The 17,235-nt window shown below is 38.3% G+C and overlaps 1 protein-coding gene across 3 annotated transcripts in view; it reads right to left on the bottom strand.

The window, feature by feature from the left end:
• TDRD3 (tudor domain containing 3) overlaps positions 1-17,235 on the bottom strand; it is a 208,888-nt gene that overhangs the window by 112,138 nt on the left and 79,515 nt on the right. For 2 of the 3 annotated variants that reach the window (XM_067563207.1, XM_067563208.1), the window contains one exon: positions 196-356. In XM_067563207.1, the coding sequence (XP_067419308.1) occupies positions 196-356 (161 nt within the window). Of the gene's footprint in view, positions 1-195; positions 357-3,883; positions 3,931-17,235 lie in introns of those variants that run through there. The other variant, XM_067563209.1, reaches the window with a different exon arrangement.

Below are 17,235 nucleotides of genomic sequence, written 5' to 3'. Positions count from 1 at the left end.
AGCAAGGGAAGAAAAGGGAAAAAAGTGCAGCCACGGAAAAAAAAAAAAGGACTACTGCATTGTAAGAGCTAATTCTGCTTATCTTTCAAATTATTTTAACAAGCAGAAATATTTTGTATATTACTAATTTTTCCATTAATCTTACATAATGTTTAAATGTTGCAACAAAGACTCAATGAAGAAAATTGTGGTCACCTTATTTTTGACATGTAATTATATTCTATTGCTGTGCAGCTTGTGTGTCCATCAGTCATCTGTAAACGCAGCATTCTGGGAGCAGCCTGAGATTCTTCATTATCCTTTGGTGCAGCAACATTGCGTATTTTTTGTATCTGCAGGATACATGGGCCTTCCAGCTATAAATACAAAATGGAAAAAATGAAAAGTGAAAATATGAAAAACTCAACAATTAAGTCTGGATTTTTTTTTTTTTTTTGGGGGGGGGGGGGAGAGGACATGGGGATTTTGCTACATGGTGCCATACAAACTGAAGACTAAGGGGAAACAAAGTTTAATGACCTGCAATTTCTGAAATGTTATGTTTTAGACTCATAGTGAGGCAGAGTGGCCTCCCTCCACGCTTCACATGGAAGAACCACTACACTCCCCCTGGAGCCAGCCCCACCGCCCCCATGATGGAAACAGAGAGGCGATACAGGAAATATAAGAGGCAGGTCCTTCAGCTCAGTGGGGAGGGAATCAGCAAAGGAGGCAGATGTCTCTACCTGCTGCAGGACTCCAGCCCCACTACCGAGCCATGGAATGCCTTGACCCCAGAGGAGACTGACTGCGGAGAGAAGCTGCTGGGACTGCCTTCCACTGTGTACCCAGAGGAGACTGAGGACACACAGATGAGAGAGCCCTGCCAATGGACTGTGCTAGGAAGTAGCCCAGGAAAACTAGACATTAGTCCGGTTGTTCTGTCACAATACGAGTCAATGTGTTGTGGTAGGATCCCTCCTGATCCAGTGGCGAGATCACCCGCCACTCTTAGGGCCCTGGGCTGGAATCCAGTGGAGCAGGGTGGACCAGGTTCCCCTGTCGCTAACCCTACCCCTGAAGACCTGTGCCTTGTGTGTTGGCTGTCTGCCCTAGTCAGAAGGCTGGATTAAAGACTGCCTATTGCTCTGCCCCACCCAGAGGGTCAGAGCCTTGACTATATTAATTGCTATCTCCCAAATCAAAAAGATCTGGGCTAAAGATTGCCCCTTGTTTTACCCCACCGAGGGTCAGAGTCCTAGCCTATTAATTGGCTGTTTGCTGTGTGATAGAGTTAGGCAGAATGGCTTCCCTCCAAACTTCATGAAGAGGGATGACCACAGGCCACTGCAAGACTACTGTACATAAAATGAATTTGCAGAGAAAAGGCATCCTTCTACAGTATATACTAGCTATAATGACAATTATCTGAAAGGGATGAAGGGTATTTTTAAAAATGCTATGGAAATATTGTCAATTTCAGATTACCATAGAGGCCCAAACACTAGGATTTGAAAATGCTACACCACAGGTTCCCAAAGCCACAGTGCATTAAAGAGAATATCAGCTGGCTTTATAGATCAGATGGCTTTCCAAGGGCTTTGTTCCAACTAGCTCTAGCAGCTAGACTAGGAACATAGGTTCTTCAAACTGGGGCATAGTATAATATATATTAGGCCCCTGGAAAACATCAGTGGAACTCAGTGAACTAAATTCAGTAAATCCACATTGTACTATATAACCCTCAAAAAGAATCTCATTTTGCTTGACTTGCAGTCAGGGTGGATTGATATAAATCCAGGTGATTTAAATCACCAATTTTAATCATGATATAAATGAGAAAGCAGAAAGTCTTGATTTAAATGAATGTTAATCTTGTTTTGCATTTGTACTTTTTAGTTATTTTCCTAAAAAAGGTTGGTACGACCACTAAAACACTGATTTGCAATCAAATATAGCCGTTACACCAAATTTGGTATTTTTTCCTAACTCTGAGGATATACTATATTTATACAAATTTCATTTAAACATCTATATAGCTAAACATACATTTATTCAGATTCTTAATTTTTACATTTTTATTATGTTAAAAATAGTAAATGATGCATTTCTTATTTATCGGATGATAATTTTTTTACTCAAGATTTGTGTCAAGCTATATTTGGATGGAGATCAGAATACACAAAAATAGCATTTTAACCTTGTTTTTATTAGTTAAATAAAATTACTTTAAATGTGCTGGACACAGAGAAAAAACATTTTAACAAAACATATTTTGCATTTAAAACTAAGTGATTCACAAAGACAGTGTTAATTGTAGTTAGTGACTTGACAGAGTGTTTCTGGTCACCAAAGCCCAATATAGCAATTTTCAAAGCTATTTAGGTGCCTAAGGATGCAGATAGGTGCCTAATGAGATTTTCTCAAGTATCTAAGAAGGTTAGATGCTTAACCTCTGTTAAAATCAATGGGAGTCAGGCACCTAACTTGCTTAGACGCTTTAAAAAAAATTCTCAGTAGCACCTACCTGCATCGTTAGGTGCCTAAAACCTTTGGCAATCTGGTCCCCTGTCCTTCAAGTTCCTAGAATTAGTAGATGTCATCTTCTACCACCTGGTTTCTATTCAGAGATTGGAAAAGGAAAACAAACTATCCTGCTTTTACAACTACCAGTTGATTTCCAAACTTTAATGAATTAGTCCAAATGAAGAAAATACTGTGTCTGCACTTGCTAGCTAAAATGAAACCAAAAATAATGAAAGCAAAAGCTTTCCTGCACAACAGAAACTGAAGGTACTTACATTTGGGGGAAAAAATGTAAATACCAGCATTCACTCCATTGTAAAAGTTGAAAATAATTTAGATACTGAATGCACTATGTGACATTGTGATTTATTTATAAACCTTGAGTTGGCCTCAAAATTTTCCCCTGATTCTCTATGTAATTCAAAAGCAGAACCTTTTAACCCATTAAAAATTGAGGGGGGCTCACTGATACAACATATTTTATTTTAATTTATTTACACGATTTTAATAGATTACAGTAAATGTAGGCTTTAACATAAATTGTCATGATTTCAAATTTATTTTTAAGCAGGTAAATTTTAAAGAGAAAAATGTATTTAATTTAAAATTTAAAAAGGAATTTTTATCCACCCTGGATAGTTAAGATGTAGCACAAATAATATCCATATTGGTTCTCCCTGCACTCCTTTGATCTGTAGGTATAGAGAGATTAATCCCAAACCACCTAAAAACAAGGATGACAAATCTGTTGCTGCTAGACTTTGGTCTCTAATTCCGGAGAGGGGAACTGGAGAAGAGACTGAAGCAAATTCACACTTTCCCTTCTACAGCCACTACTTGTTTACTCTCCCTGCTACACCAGAGGAGCAATCAGAACTTGACAGATAAGAGAGCTGGGACAGACACGGGACTGAAGAATGTTGGTGGCTAACAGAAACACAAAGTGGGAGCTGATGGATGGAATGTGAATGTATCTGAAGGAAGATGAGGGGTAAATCAAGAAGGACAGAATAGAGAAAAATGAGATTGATGGTGGGAGGGAACTTAGAAATGAAGGAGATTTGGGGTGGGGACAGAAGGATTTTGTTGAAGATGAGAATATGAGTGAAAAAGGGATAACACATTGAAGGAATACTGGGAAGAAGGAAATAAATAATGCATCGAAAGAACAGTAAGGAGCTGGTGAGGAAGAAAAGGAAAACAGGGACTAAAAAGAATAAAAGAGGTAGCCTGTGCAGCAAAGGAAGCAAGAACCATGCGCTCTAAGAACCACATTACCATTTCTCAGAGCTGGTATCATAATCACAGCAAAATAAAGAAGCCTACATGGGAGATTCATGATGAAATGCATTATTATTACATTCTTATGATTAGTTACTTGCAAAACGAAAAGTCCTCCTCGGTGAGCATATTCCTCAGTTTCTAAATTGCCCTCCTAGTATACGTCAACATACCATCTAGATAGGATGATCGTGCAGCTTTGAATCAGTAATTGGAGGGGGGGGAAAAGGGGGAAAAGAAAGACCATGAATTTTCACTGGTACATTTTTTATTCTTTAAACTTATAAACATGTTTTAAGGAATCTGGATCTCTGCAGGGTCTCAGTAAATCATTTTTACCAAATATAAAAGTTGGAGGGGTAGCTTCTGATAAAGAACGAAAGGAAGAATTACTTAATGTTTACTTGAAGACCTACTTAACTTGAACTTCCCATACAGTTAAATCTCCAGTAAACAAATATACTGGCTCTATTTGAAGAAAAAGTTGCAATTGCAAAATACTGTTAATGGTTTTTGTTGCTGGTCGTTTTTTGCCCCGATCTGTTCTTCTAAATTTAAATCGTAGTAATTGGCCCAATCCTGCTCTCTGATGTCAATGACAGTTTTTATTCCCTTGACTTCAGTGGGAGCAGGACTGGACAGTACATGTGCATGTGCATGTTGGAAGCTTAAAAAGAAAAGAAAATAGTTCTAAAAATAATCAACAGAAATTTTCGTGTAGCTCAAGTGGTAGAGGCCTGTATTTATGAAGCTACAGGAGCCATGGCTGCATAACAATTCAGTGGGTAAGGAGTTCATTGCAGAGGTGGTAGTCTCTCTTTAGTTAAGGTCCTATAAGAAGACAAACATATCTTCCTTGTAACATCACCAATAAAAAGTCATCATGCTTTTAAATATTTATGGTTAAGTCTCACTGACACCTAGAACATATTCTCTTTTTGAAAATAACATTTCTTCAGATTAAAAATAATTTAAATGGCTCTGTTGAAATGTGTGCTGTGTCTCCTGTTCCCTTGTTCCATTCTCTGTCCAGCAACACATTGCTTCACAAAATTTGATAGAACAAGATTGACAATGGCTTGTGCAAGAGTCAGTTTTTCAAGGGTGGAAGTAGTAAAATGCTCAGAAAATTACTTTTTTTAAAAGAAAAAAAACAAGTATCTGGAAGTGTGCATTGATTTAAATCAAAACAATTTAAATTGCTGATTTAAACATGATTTAAATCTGCAAGCACAAAGGCTTGATTTAAATCTATCAAAATCTATCGATTGAAATAGCGTTTTGCATTTAGTTATTTTTTGTCATTTCCCTAAAGAAAGGATGATTCCCATTAGTTGATAACCATTAAATCATATTAATTTAAAACTAACACAGAATATGGAGGTGCTTTTTGCTAAACCAGGAGGATTTAGCAAACTGTAATTTACATTTAAGCAACTATATAGTTTAATTTACATTTATTCAGATGCTTATTTTTTCCTTTTCATTATTCTTTTCGAAAATGGTGAATGATGCATTTATTTATCAGATGATTGATTTTTCATTTGTGACTTGTGGCAAGCTCTATTGGGATGGAAATTTAAATTCAGTTAAAAATGCACTAACATTGCATTTTATTTATTTATTTATCTATATTATTAAATAAAAACTACCTGAAATATGCTGGAATCATAAGAAAAAGGTTTATCAAAAATGTTTTCCAATTAAAACTAGCTGATTAATTAAACAAAAGAAAGTATTATCTCTACTTAGTGAATTGAAATAATTATTTCTGGTCACTATGTCCTTCAAGATTTTAGAGACGGCAGGTCTCATTCTTTTACACCTCGTTTTTACTCAGAGGTTCAAGAGCAAAACAAGCTTTCATACTTTTTGAACTCACTCGCCATCCAAGAAGGGCCCTCTGGGGTCAGGATGTCCACCATTTGGTCCCCTGACTCCCGCACCTCTTTAGCTTGGAGGCCTACGTTCTTTGCCACCCTACTCAGCAACTGTTGGTGGGCCCTAATATCCATCGGAGGGGATGTAGCTCGGGTCCCTGTCACTTCCTCCTCTGAGGATGAGGGGGAGAGATGGGTCCTCCTGCTCTGCAGAGTCCTGCTGTTCCTCTGCAGCATCTCTCACGGTGCCGTGTGTGTCCTCGGTACAAAGATCCACATCGGAGTTCGCTCTCTCCTTGGTGCTGTGATCACGTTCCCTCTCAGTCCCGTGGGGAGATGGTCGCGGTACTGATGGCCTTGAGCTACTTGTGTGCGAGATGACGGAGTATGACCTCCTAGATGAGGATCCTTTGGCCTAATGATAAGCCCAGGGAGTCCAAAAGGGCCACTGGGGAGGAATCTGCCACTGGGGCTGCCATGGTCCCAAAAAAGGGTTCTGTCCTTGTTCCTGCCGATTGTTGCGTCTTTGTGACCGGTGTCAGATGTGTCTGGACACATAAAACTCCACTTCTAAGTCAGATGACTGGGACTCAGACCATGGAGACTATGGTGGGACTGAGCGAGATGAATCCAGGGCATGGTGCTGAGGAAAGGGCAATTGCTGCTAAGCCATAGCAGGCTTGCATCTGGATGGCACCGTGATGGACTGTGGTGCCGGAGGACTTACTTCCTGCTCTTCCCTTCTGGCAGGGGACAACTGAGCCATCATGGCTATTAAGTCCCACACCATCTCAAAAGTGTCTGGGTTAGAAGGAGAGTGCAGCAACCCCACATGGCTCTCCCTCTCGGATGAGTCCAATGGCACCGGACACCCTTGCAGGGCTGAAGTTGACGATGTTGGAAACGGTGGGGAGGGAGCCGGGTGTCCCAGTGTGGGATGCACCCGGGTCTCTCCCTTGTCTGCAGCCCTCACTTTCGGCGAACACCCCATCTGATTTTTTGTGCTTCTTCTGAGGCACCGACGAGTGAGAGCAGTGCTGTGTCTTCAGTGCTGAAGAGTGACTCAGCACCATAGCCTCTCTTATAGAGGCCGACACACTCCGCACCAATGTGCTAGCTGCTGAGTCAGAACTCAGCTGATAACGAAGCGCTGTCTCCATGAGGAGGTATTTAAGTCTAATGCTCCTGTCCTTTTTCCTAAGCCAAAAGAACCTGTGAATCTTGCACTATCCACTTGGTGTGCTTCTCCCAGTTATTTTACACAAGATTTGTGCACATTTCCTCTGGGCATGGACTTGTAGCAGAACCTGCATGGTTTGACACCTTGGGACCGAGGCATGCCACAGCCCATGGGCAGGTTTGGGGAGGGAGTACCCCCAAAATAAAACTTGTCTACAGCTAATACAACTAACAACAATTGACAAAAACATATTTTTTATTTTGGCTAAAGGAAAGCTTGCCGGGAAGTGAGGTAAGAAGTTCCAACGACTGTCACGGGTGGTAAGAAGGAACTGAGATGGCAGTGGGTCAGCAGGGCCCTCTATACAGCACCACAGAAGCACCACTTCAGGGGGCACCTGCTCTGACCTGACAGGTGCTGCTAGGGGAAAAACCTTCCGGCGACAGTGCACACGGTGTGCACACACCTAATTGGAATTGAGATGAGGCAAGCACTTGAAGAAGAACTGGAAAATGCTTCTAACACTATACTGAGAGGGCGCCAGGCAAGGAGTATCTTACTTGCATTTATCACTAACATAATAGAAAAAAAATATCACCTGCTGTCACAGAGCAAGACACTGAATTCTGCACACTGGGTTCTGCAGATTATATAAGGGGGACGTGTTTTTTTTTTTTTTTTTTTTACATATTTTAAAACATTTTAAACATATACTTCAAATTATGTTAGTGATTTTACATTTTAAAGGTAATTGTAAAGATTAAAAAAATCAACTCAAATGATACTCATTAAAGAAACCATTAGAAAAACTAACATACAGCAACAAACTAAATAAGAGAAGCTTATACTATAAGTATACCTTCAAACGTAAAGCCTCAGGTTTTCTCCTCCTTCAATGTGTTTAAAAAAAAATTAAAAAGCAAAATCTGCATGGATCAGGTAACTTTAGTACATGAAGGAATAATACTTTAAAAAATAAAGAGCAAAATACATCAACTAGCTTTCTTCCAGCAAAGTATCTGTTGAAACATGATCTACCTTTTTCTTAACTAGTCTTAACCTAATCCAACTTAAAAAAAAAAAAATTCTGCTAGATCTTATAACTGTAGATTTCTCTCACATTTTAGGATCTTTTTATGATGTAGTCCTAACTCAAAGCATACTGGACTCTCAGCAACACTATGTCATCACAGCAAACTCTGCCAAACTATGGAATTGGACTAGATGGCATCTTGAGGTCCCTTCCAGTCTTAATCTTCTATGATTCTAAGCCCCCACCTTTCCTGCCTCTCAGAATACACCTATAATTTAAGTTTTTGGTAGGGAGGAAGACCTCACTATTGATGCAAAAATGATATTAAATTGAATTATTATAACTTATTTTTAATTGTAGGTTATGCACAACCTAACTTGTTTGTGCCTTTATTACTGAATACTAAGCTATAACTACAAATGTGTTACAGCCAAGATGCTTGAAAATATAACAATACCTGGGCATATTTTAATTAGTTTTGTTATAAAATGTTCCTTCTGGCATCCCAGAGACAAGCAAATGTCATGGAGATAACTTCCTCTTGGCCATAAAACCTCATTTATTATCCCAAGGGTGTTTACATAAAAATCAGAAAAGCTGCATTTTTCACTTTTTCTTGCTTTACCATTTTCTCTGCCAATTACTTTTAAAATATGTTTTGAAAAATTGATATATGCTTGGTTGTTGTGATTGGTGCTACGTACAGAATGCTTGACAGGAGTTTTAAAAGTAAAGGCTGCAACTGGTAAATACAATTTAGTCAAAAGGACTTCACAGAGAATTAACAATGAAGATCCTTATCAAGCCATAATACCTAGAGATAAAATAAGCTCCACCCTGTGCTCTTTGCAAAGAAAAGCCTCTAGGAAAAAAAAATGTGTAGTTGGAAATGTTTTAAACCTTTTGTTAATTTCTTAAATGCTGAGATGGCAAACATTTTTGTGACATGCATACTCACAAATATGTTAGCTAAAGGAAAAGCTCCTAACATTAATTCCTAATATCACTGCTATGTAAATAGTAAAATGCTTTACGCACAAACATGGAATCTAAATATCTTGCTAAACTAATTACTAATTTAAGAAGCCATTTAAATATAGAATATTTATATTAATGGAGAATTAATTACTGGCTTTCCTCAAACAACTCCCTAATCTACCTCAGGAAGACAAGGTAGATTAAAATTGCTATAAAGAATCAACAATTTCTTTAATAACTATTTAAGATAAAGATTCTTTTTAAGAATTACTGATTTTTCTAAAAAAGACTTTTAAGAACTAAAAAACTTTCTCTAAAGAACAGGAGTGTCTGGACTTTTTGAAAACAGAAATTCATTTCCTGGTGATCTCTCATAAAACTAAAGAAGTATCTTAGAAATGGAGTGAATAAAAAGAAAAAGTTAAAACTAACTTTAAAGATGTACTGAGACTTTCCCACCATAATGACAAAGGAAATATGACTGTCAAGAAAGAATTACAACCCTAACACATAATGAATTAACAAACTGCATGATCATAACACGAAGAGGCTCCAAAGGACAACCCATGAAGTTAATGAGCAAAAGAAAGAATGACAGCAACTATCTTTGAATCTAGAAAAGCCTGAAAGAGGTCCGTTTTCCTATAATTTCATGGGCAAAGGAACAAGAGTATTAAAAAAACCTCTGAAGTGAGCACTCCTCATACAAACATGCTCCCTGATAACCATGCTCAAACACACACCGACATTTTCCCTCTGCTACCCTGCTTAAACAGCAAGCACACATCAACTTATCCTGTCTATCTCTAAAAGCAAGCTACCACAGGCAATTAAGAAAAACAGAAGATTCAAGAAGAAACCAAATCAAGAACCCTTCCCAAAAGTTCTCCTCCCAAGTCTTCAACATGGATTGGCAAGAGGAAGTTACCTAAAACACTTTGAAAGGATTTGATTTAAAAATGTAAAAGATGATTTTATTGGGATATGGAAATGGTGTTGTAACTTAATATCCTAACAATTCTCCTTTTAATCACCAAATGGTTACACAATGTATTCTGGAGAGGAGCTTAAACAGTGGTAAACAGGGGCTTAAATGGGAATTAAAACAGTGATAAACAGAGAAATAGTGGAACTGAATCAGCTTTAAGAATCTTAATATTTGTAATTATCTGTTTTAAGACAGCTCTTTAAATGGCTTCTTCTAAATAACTGATTTAAATATCTTCTTTGATTTCATTAGAGTTTTTTTACTTTCCTTTGTTCTAAACTGCCTGGTTATTATTAATAACCACAGGGTCCTCCTGTCCTTAAATTATTTTGCCCAATTATAAACAGCTTAAGTACATATGAGATACTAAGCTGGTATCCGTAAATTTGGAAACAATTAATATACTTAGGTATTAACATACCAAATGAAGAACATTCCCAGAAGAGGTTCACTCTCCAAGGTGTAATCTCTGTTCAGTGCTCTCTGACAGGCATATAGAAGAGATTTTAACAGAAGTAACAAGTTTATCATTTGTGTTCCATCATTTTTGTTGCTTTGTTTTCTTCTCCTTTCTTTAATAATAAAATAGTCTTAGTTAATAATGGATTATTATGTTTGGCTTTAATTGTGGCATCCCCGAAGATAGGTAAAAGAATACCAGTGACTAAAGCAGTAGGAGTCACACTCCTGAACTGGCAGCAAAAGAAAAAAGTCATAAGAACTGGCGTACCATTTCTTGTTTCTCTAAACAAACTCTTTTTAGTCATTTTTAAATTAAAATTACTTGGTGTGCAACAATTTAAAATGATCCCTTTTTCCCCATGAATACTGTTTAAATAAATTAAAACATTATCATACACTGGTCCAGAATAGTAAAGTTAAGCTAAGTATTGCTCAGTTTACTTTTGTTTCAATTTGCACACTCATTCAATATTAAGGAGTGCTTATGCTTTGCTCTGAGTATTTGTTAAGGTTAAGAATTCAATTATAGAAATAGACAAATATACTCACTTCCTTCACCGAATTAGCATATATTATCATCAAGCAAATAAAAATACTTTAGATATTCATGATTTTCCAGCAGCATAGTCCCTCACACTTATAGCAAACAAACAGGCCTCCCAGAATGTTCAGAAGGTTAATAAACCAGGACTATTTTGGATCATGGCTCCAGATAGAACACTGGTACTCCCATTACATCAATTAAGAATTAGCTTTTCGAGGCAGGTGCTTGACATCTTTCTCTCAGGCACATCAAACTGTCCATATTACAACATATATTAAGTATCAGCAGACAGAAGACCATTAGTGCTGTCCTTCTGAATGCAAGAAATAGATGCTACAATTCTAGCCAGGTAGGGAAAATACAAAGTGTACAAAAAATGTAGCAAATTAATCATCTAGACAGAAGAGTACACTTTAACTATTTTATTTCACAAATTGATGCCTGTGGACTCTGTCATGAAAGGATTTTCTTATAAACTCTTAGCAATACCTATCTTTTATAATTCAGGTTATGTTATAGGATGTATAACAGGCAAATGAGACATACACAATTGTTTCGAAAACTGCTGTTGTATTTGATTCCTAAACGCCTGAAATGCATTATTTCATCTGTTCCCAAACTGGTCTTCAGAGTACTTTCTGATGGACCACAGAGTTGCCATGTCAAATTGGTTTGGCTTCTTCTTGTATCCAGTATTATGTAGGGTTTTCCAAGCAAAAACAGCTTCATTAGAGACTAATGATGCATAAAAGAGGAAGTGGAAGCAGGAGCTGTCCAAGGGAATGGAGCCAGCAGCAGGACTGAAACTACAGGCAACTATCAGAAGCCCCCTGTGGAAATGGAGATAGAAGTCATTGGCAGGTTATAAATGTGCAGGGGAGCCAAAGAGTAGGCAATATAAGCTGGGGAGAGAAGAACAGAATAAATCAGGTTAGAGATTAAATAAGAAGCGAAGTGAGACAGATTTTCTTTCCCTAAAATGGACACCACTCTCAAGGTATTAATTTTTAATAGTATCATAGCACCTAGGAATCCTAGACATGGACCAGGAACCCCACTGTGCTAGGCGCTGAACAAACGCAAAACAGAAAGATAGCTCCTGCCCTAAATAGCTTAAAATCTATGTATAAAACAAGAGACAACATATGGATATAGACAGAGACAGGGCAGTATGAAGAAACAATGACACAATATTGGTCAGCAAAATAGGCTGGGGTCTCAGCATACGAGCACCCTAAGCATTGTCAAGTTTTTCTGAAAGCATCATGACAAAGGAGAGAGTTTTAAGGAGGGGTCTCAAGAGTAATCAAGTGGCTTTGTGGAAGTTTAGAGGAAGCATATCCCAAGCATATGGGGCAACATACGAAAAAGCATGAAGAGGTTTGTTTGAATATATAACAGTGAGTACTCAAGGCTGTTGTCTTGGGCCAATCAGAGACGGAAGACAACATTTTGATGCTGAAGGTGATTGGTAGAGTAAGGATAGCTCAAGAAAGGCCTTCAAAGTGAAGACAAGTAGCTTATATTCGATATAATAGAGAAAAGGGAGCTAAGGGAGGGAAGCAAAGAGAACGGTGACCTGGCCAAAGAAACAATCTTGGAAAATGATCTTTGCAGCAATGTTCTGAATAGATATGAGTGGGGCATAACTACTTTTGTCAAGGCCAGAGAAAAGGATGCTGCATTAATCAAGACATGAGATGATGAGACCTTGGACAAGAGTTTTAGCTGTATGAATGGATCTATAGGAAAGGACATATCTTAGAGAAGATGTTATATGGAAAGAATCTGCAAGATTTAAACACAACCTGGATGTGAAGACCCAGAAGGAGATCCAAGTTGAAGATAACACTCAGGTTATAGGCCTGAATGAAACGCATGATGGTTGTCTTATCCACAGAGATAGAGAAAGAAGATAGCAGGAATGGCTGTAGGGGTGGGGAAGATGCATTAAGAGCTCTCTTTTAACCATGCTGAGCTTGAGCTGATAGCTAGACATCTATGAGATATCAAAGAGACAGGCAGAGATTTTAGTTTGAATAGAAAGAGTCCCATCTGGAGCAGAGAGGAACATCCATGAGTCATCAGCATACAGATGGTAGTTGAATTTGTGTTTGCGATGAGTTTACCCAGAGATAAGGTGTAAAGGAAGACAAGAAGGGGACCAAGGACCTATGGAACACCTACAGAAAGCTGGGCGGCAGATGAGGAGATCCTCCAAAGGTTACGCTGGAGAGGTGACTAGAGAGGTAGGAGAAGAACCAGGAAAAGAAACTCAGGAACTCAACAAAGGACAACATTTGAAGCAGAGGAACATGGACCACTCTATCTACTGTGGCTAACACATAAAAAAGGGTGAGGATAGAGTACTGGTTCTGAGATTTGGCTGAGGTCATAGACTTTGGAGAGAGCTATTTCAGTTGAGTGCAAGATGAAGATGATTACTTACCTAAAAATACTTTCTTATATAAGAACTACTGTAGCTGTCACTGATGCTACACAGTCACAACTAGATGAGAAAAGAAGAGTTCCACAATATAATCTTTCTAACATGTGTTTCACATTATGAAAAAGTTAGACCATCCTGAATTATTTGATTGATTTTACGAACTAATGTATAAGACAGTCAAGAAAAAAATGGCCACTGAAAGCTGAGGAAGGAACAAAAGAACACAATCATGAATGCTGCTGACATAACGAATTACTACAGAAATAGTAGGAAACCTACTTTGTAACTTTACAAAGAATGCGATAGGAATTATAGGGTAACTCATAACTACAGTTAGCTTAAATTACTGCCAAAAGCATCTCTCCAATCAATTATCAGAAATGAAGTTCCTTTTTACCTCTTTTTAACTTGTAACAGAAAACTAAAGCAATGCTTTAAGCATTTTACAAGTCTTATTTGTATTTAATTCAAGATACTTCTTGGCTATTCATGGCATATATGCATTTGGGGAAGAGGGGCAAGGATTTTTAATTTTAAGCTAATGTAGCCATCTGGTGGTTGATGTTGGAAATACAAATTTTAAGAGCTATGCAAAACATACATAGAAAATAAATCATGTGTGTTGTTAATACACACAATGAATACAATGAGCGTGTGTGTCAGTGATGATATTTGAATACCCATGTCACGCTTCACATCTCGTCTGTCACAAAGTCACAAAGTATTTTATGCAGACTCTGTGCTGTCTTTCAAGGTACCTTAACTGTGAGTAATTCTTAAGACTTAAATCTGCAAATCTCTGTGTCTGGGCACTGATTTTCAGTTATTTTCCAAGGAAGATTAGACTAAATTAGAAATGCATGTATTCAATATGCAGATAGTTATAGCTGACCTAAAATACTTTCCAAAATCATCTAGAAACTTTTAATTTGTTCAATTCAAAGAGGAAAGTAAAAGTGGCACTCTACCCATAAATAACCTGAAATGTACATTCTAATTTTTTCTCAAGTTCCTCTAAGTCACTAATAACTGGTTATGGCTTGCAGAGAATCCCAAACAGCAGGTGCTATGTTGGTTGAATCACAGCAACCAGGCTTACTTACATAATGCCATTTTATATGATCTCATGTGCTTTTGCACTGTTCAAATATTTTATGGTATATCCCATAAAAGTAATAGGTAATAATGTTAAAAGATTAAAGACGTTGTCAGATCTTCTGCATGTTAAGTGATTTTAATTACTCAAATATTGCTCAAATACATTTACTGCTATGTTATCTGTTGGTCTGGGCCTGTGACTGAGAACCAAAGAGGTATCTGGACAGAAAGTTCTCCTCAGTATTCATTACCTCATTACCTCAGAGACTGAAGAATCATTTTCTCTTTGGAACAGACTATAAGGATTTACCAGGAAAAAAAAATCTAAGATTTAACATGATTTAAATAAAATAAAAGTTTGCTACAAAAATTGAAAGAAGTTGATCAAAATTTCACAAAAAAACTCCACAGATTTTAGACTCCCTAGTCTCACCTAAGAAAATTTAAATCTCAGACATTATAGAAATTCTATAGGTCACATCTTTAACAGTCAGCATTGTCAGTTTCTCAGATCCTTCTTCTCTTATTCAACATATCAGAGCTCCAGTCCATGCTGTTAGTGATGTTCAGTCTATATAACACACACACTCCCTCCCTCCCTCTAGGATCTTCCCACTTTTTGATCTCTCATGTCATACCCTTGAGCAGAAAGGGTACCTAGCAGCAGGAGTGGTTTAGGTCCCAGGTGAGGTGACTAAGAACTAACCTGGAAAAGGCACCCTCTGGATCAAAGCTTCTTAGCATAAAAGCTGCAGAGGCAGAGCACCATTTCAGGAGGAAGCTTTTTTCCTAGGCATTTTATGCAAGCATGCTAGTCTGTACATATTGCGACATGACATGCAGCAGTTATCACCTGATTACTTCTCTTTATTTGCCATGAATCCAGCTATTCTAATACCTAAGCTAAAATTGCTATTTCTACTTTTTAAAAACTACATTAAACACTAAAGCTAAATATTTAAAACTACCAAAAACATACCTTAAAACACACAGTTCAAGACAAAGATGGCAGCTCATATACCACTTACACTGATGGAAAGAGAAGAACTAATGTTAGATGGATGAGCCCTTAAATAAATGTTCAAATAAATGGAGCATTTGAATCACAGAATCATAAAAGGTTAGGGTAAGAAGGGACCTCAGAAGGTCATCTAGTCCAACCCTCTGCTCAAAGCAGGACCAACCCCAACTAAATCATTGGATCTACAGCCAATGTGCATGTGTTCCCCAAATGTTAAACTAATTTTAATGATTCCAGGACTGCAAAGCACAGCACGCAATTCCTAGACTACGCAATTTCACAAGGTACAGTAATACTTTTATGGTCTCCCTTAGTGGTCATATAACTAAACAATATTCTTTCAACAGAAACATATGGATTGGCTTTTGTTAAGCGAGTCTGCTGACTAGGAAGTAAGTCAAAATTCAAGGAATAAGGTTTGTTCAAGACCATATAGTTTATTTACAATCTTCTGCATACCTTGACTTTGTCTTTTTAGGGGAGAAATTATTGCGTGGTTATAAAGTTCCTGGTCCTCCACAGATACCACAAAGAACCAGGGTGTGTTGCAGGAAGATCATAACAACAAAAGGGCCTTCCCCAGTTACTGCTTAGGCCAGGTTATGGCCCTTTGTGTTTATGCCAAAAATTACCAACATTCCCATATTATAAAGGATGTCCCTTATTTAAATAAAATATTGCCTGTCCATTCAGTACAGGATGCCTTTTATCCTATATTTCAAGTAGGGTGCAGTGCTGCCAAAGTGGCTCAGAGCATGTCTCCTGCACCCGAATTCCAGGACAGAGCCGCGCTCCAGCATTTCACTTTGCCAAGTGCTGCTGGTTGACAACTTGACCAGGTGCACATTGTCACAATCCCTCTTAAATTTGGCCTTATCATCCATTTGACATGACAGAGAGGTGGTTGGACCAAATTTGAATGGCACTGCAACCTGGTGCAGGGGGTCGCAACACCATTCAAATTTGGTCTGGGCACCCTTTGGTTCCTGGACCCGTGCTGAAAGTTGCCCCTCCCACTGAAATTTAAAATGGCATCCCCTGCTAACTTGCAGCAAAGCCTTCCAGCAGTGCATAGCACTGCAGCAGGCAAACTGACAACTCTGACAACTCCTGGCACCTGTGCAGAACCTGAACAGAAGCCACAGCGACGGCCCTGGGTTCTCTGCAGCACCCAGAGATGAAGAGAGAGAACCCCCCCAGAAAGGACAAGAGAGAGGAGAAGAGACTCACCCTCAGAGGCTCAAGTTAAGATTGGGGACCTTTAAGGTCTACCCTGTATTTCTGAAATACAGCGTTGCAGTCGTAGCTCACAGTGAGATAATTCCCACAACTCAATTATGTTGAAGTGTCTTCTACTTTGTGGTTTTTAAAAAGGAATTAACTTAGTTAACTTGTGCTCCCTCTACTGGCTGACTCTGCCCTGGTCTACCCTTTCCTGGAGATTTGGCGGCAGAGTAACTTGCGTAACTCACGTCGACTGCTCTGCTTCCCTTCTGCGCACTGTCTACACTGTGTTACGCTACTTGAGGGGGTGGTTTACCAGCATCGACTTCCTGATCGATTGGGCGGGTCTACACTGACCACTCAATGGATCCAGAAAAATGAATCTGGAGGCGGCGAATTTGCCGCCGTCAGTATAGACATGGCCTCTGTCTGCAGCAAAAGGACAAAAAAGGCAGTACATTTCCAGGCATTATGGTTATTTTAAAATTTTATTTTTTAGCAACAAAGAGGTAGATATGAAAAATCTAAAATAGTCATGCTGATATAAAGAATCCAAAAGATCATTCTCACTAGATCATTTTACTATCAGATT

Source organism: Emydura macquarii, unplaced genomic scaffold (assembly GCF_026122565.2).
Source record: "Emydura macquarii macquarii isolate MOO-44397 ecotype Brisbane River unplaced genomic scaffold, CSIRO-AGI_Emac_v2 contig_2473, whole genome shotgun sequence".
NCBI classification, from domain to species: domain Eukaryota; kingdom Metazoa; phylum Chordata; order Testudines; family Chelidae; genus Emydura; species Emydura macquarii.
The sequence above is the reverse complement of the archived record's forward strand: the minus strand, read 5'-3'. Positions and strand labels throughout refer to the sequence as shown.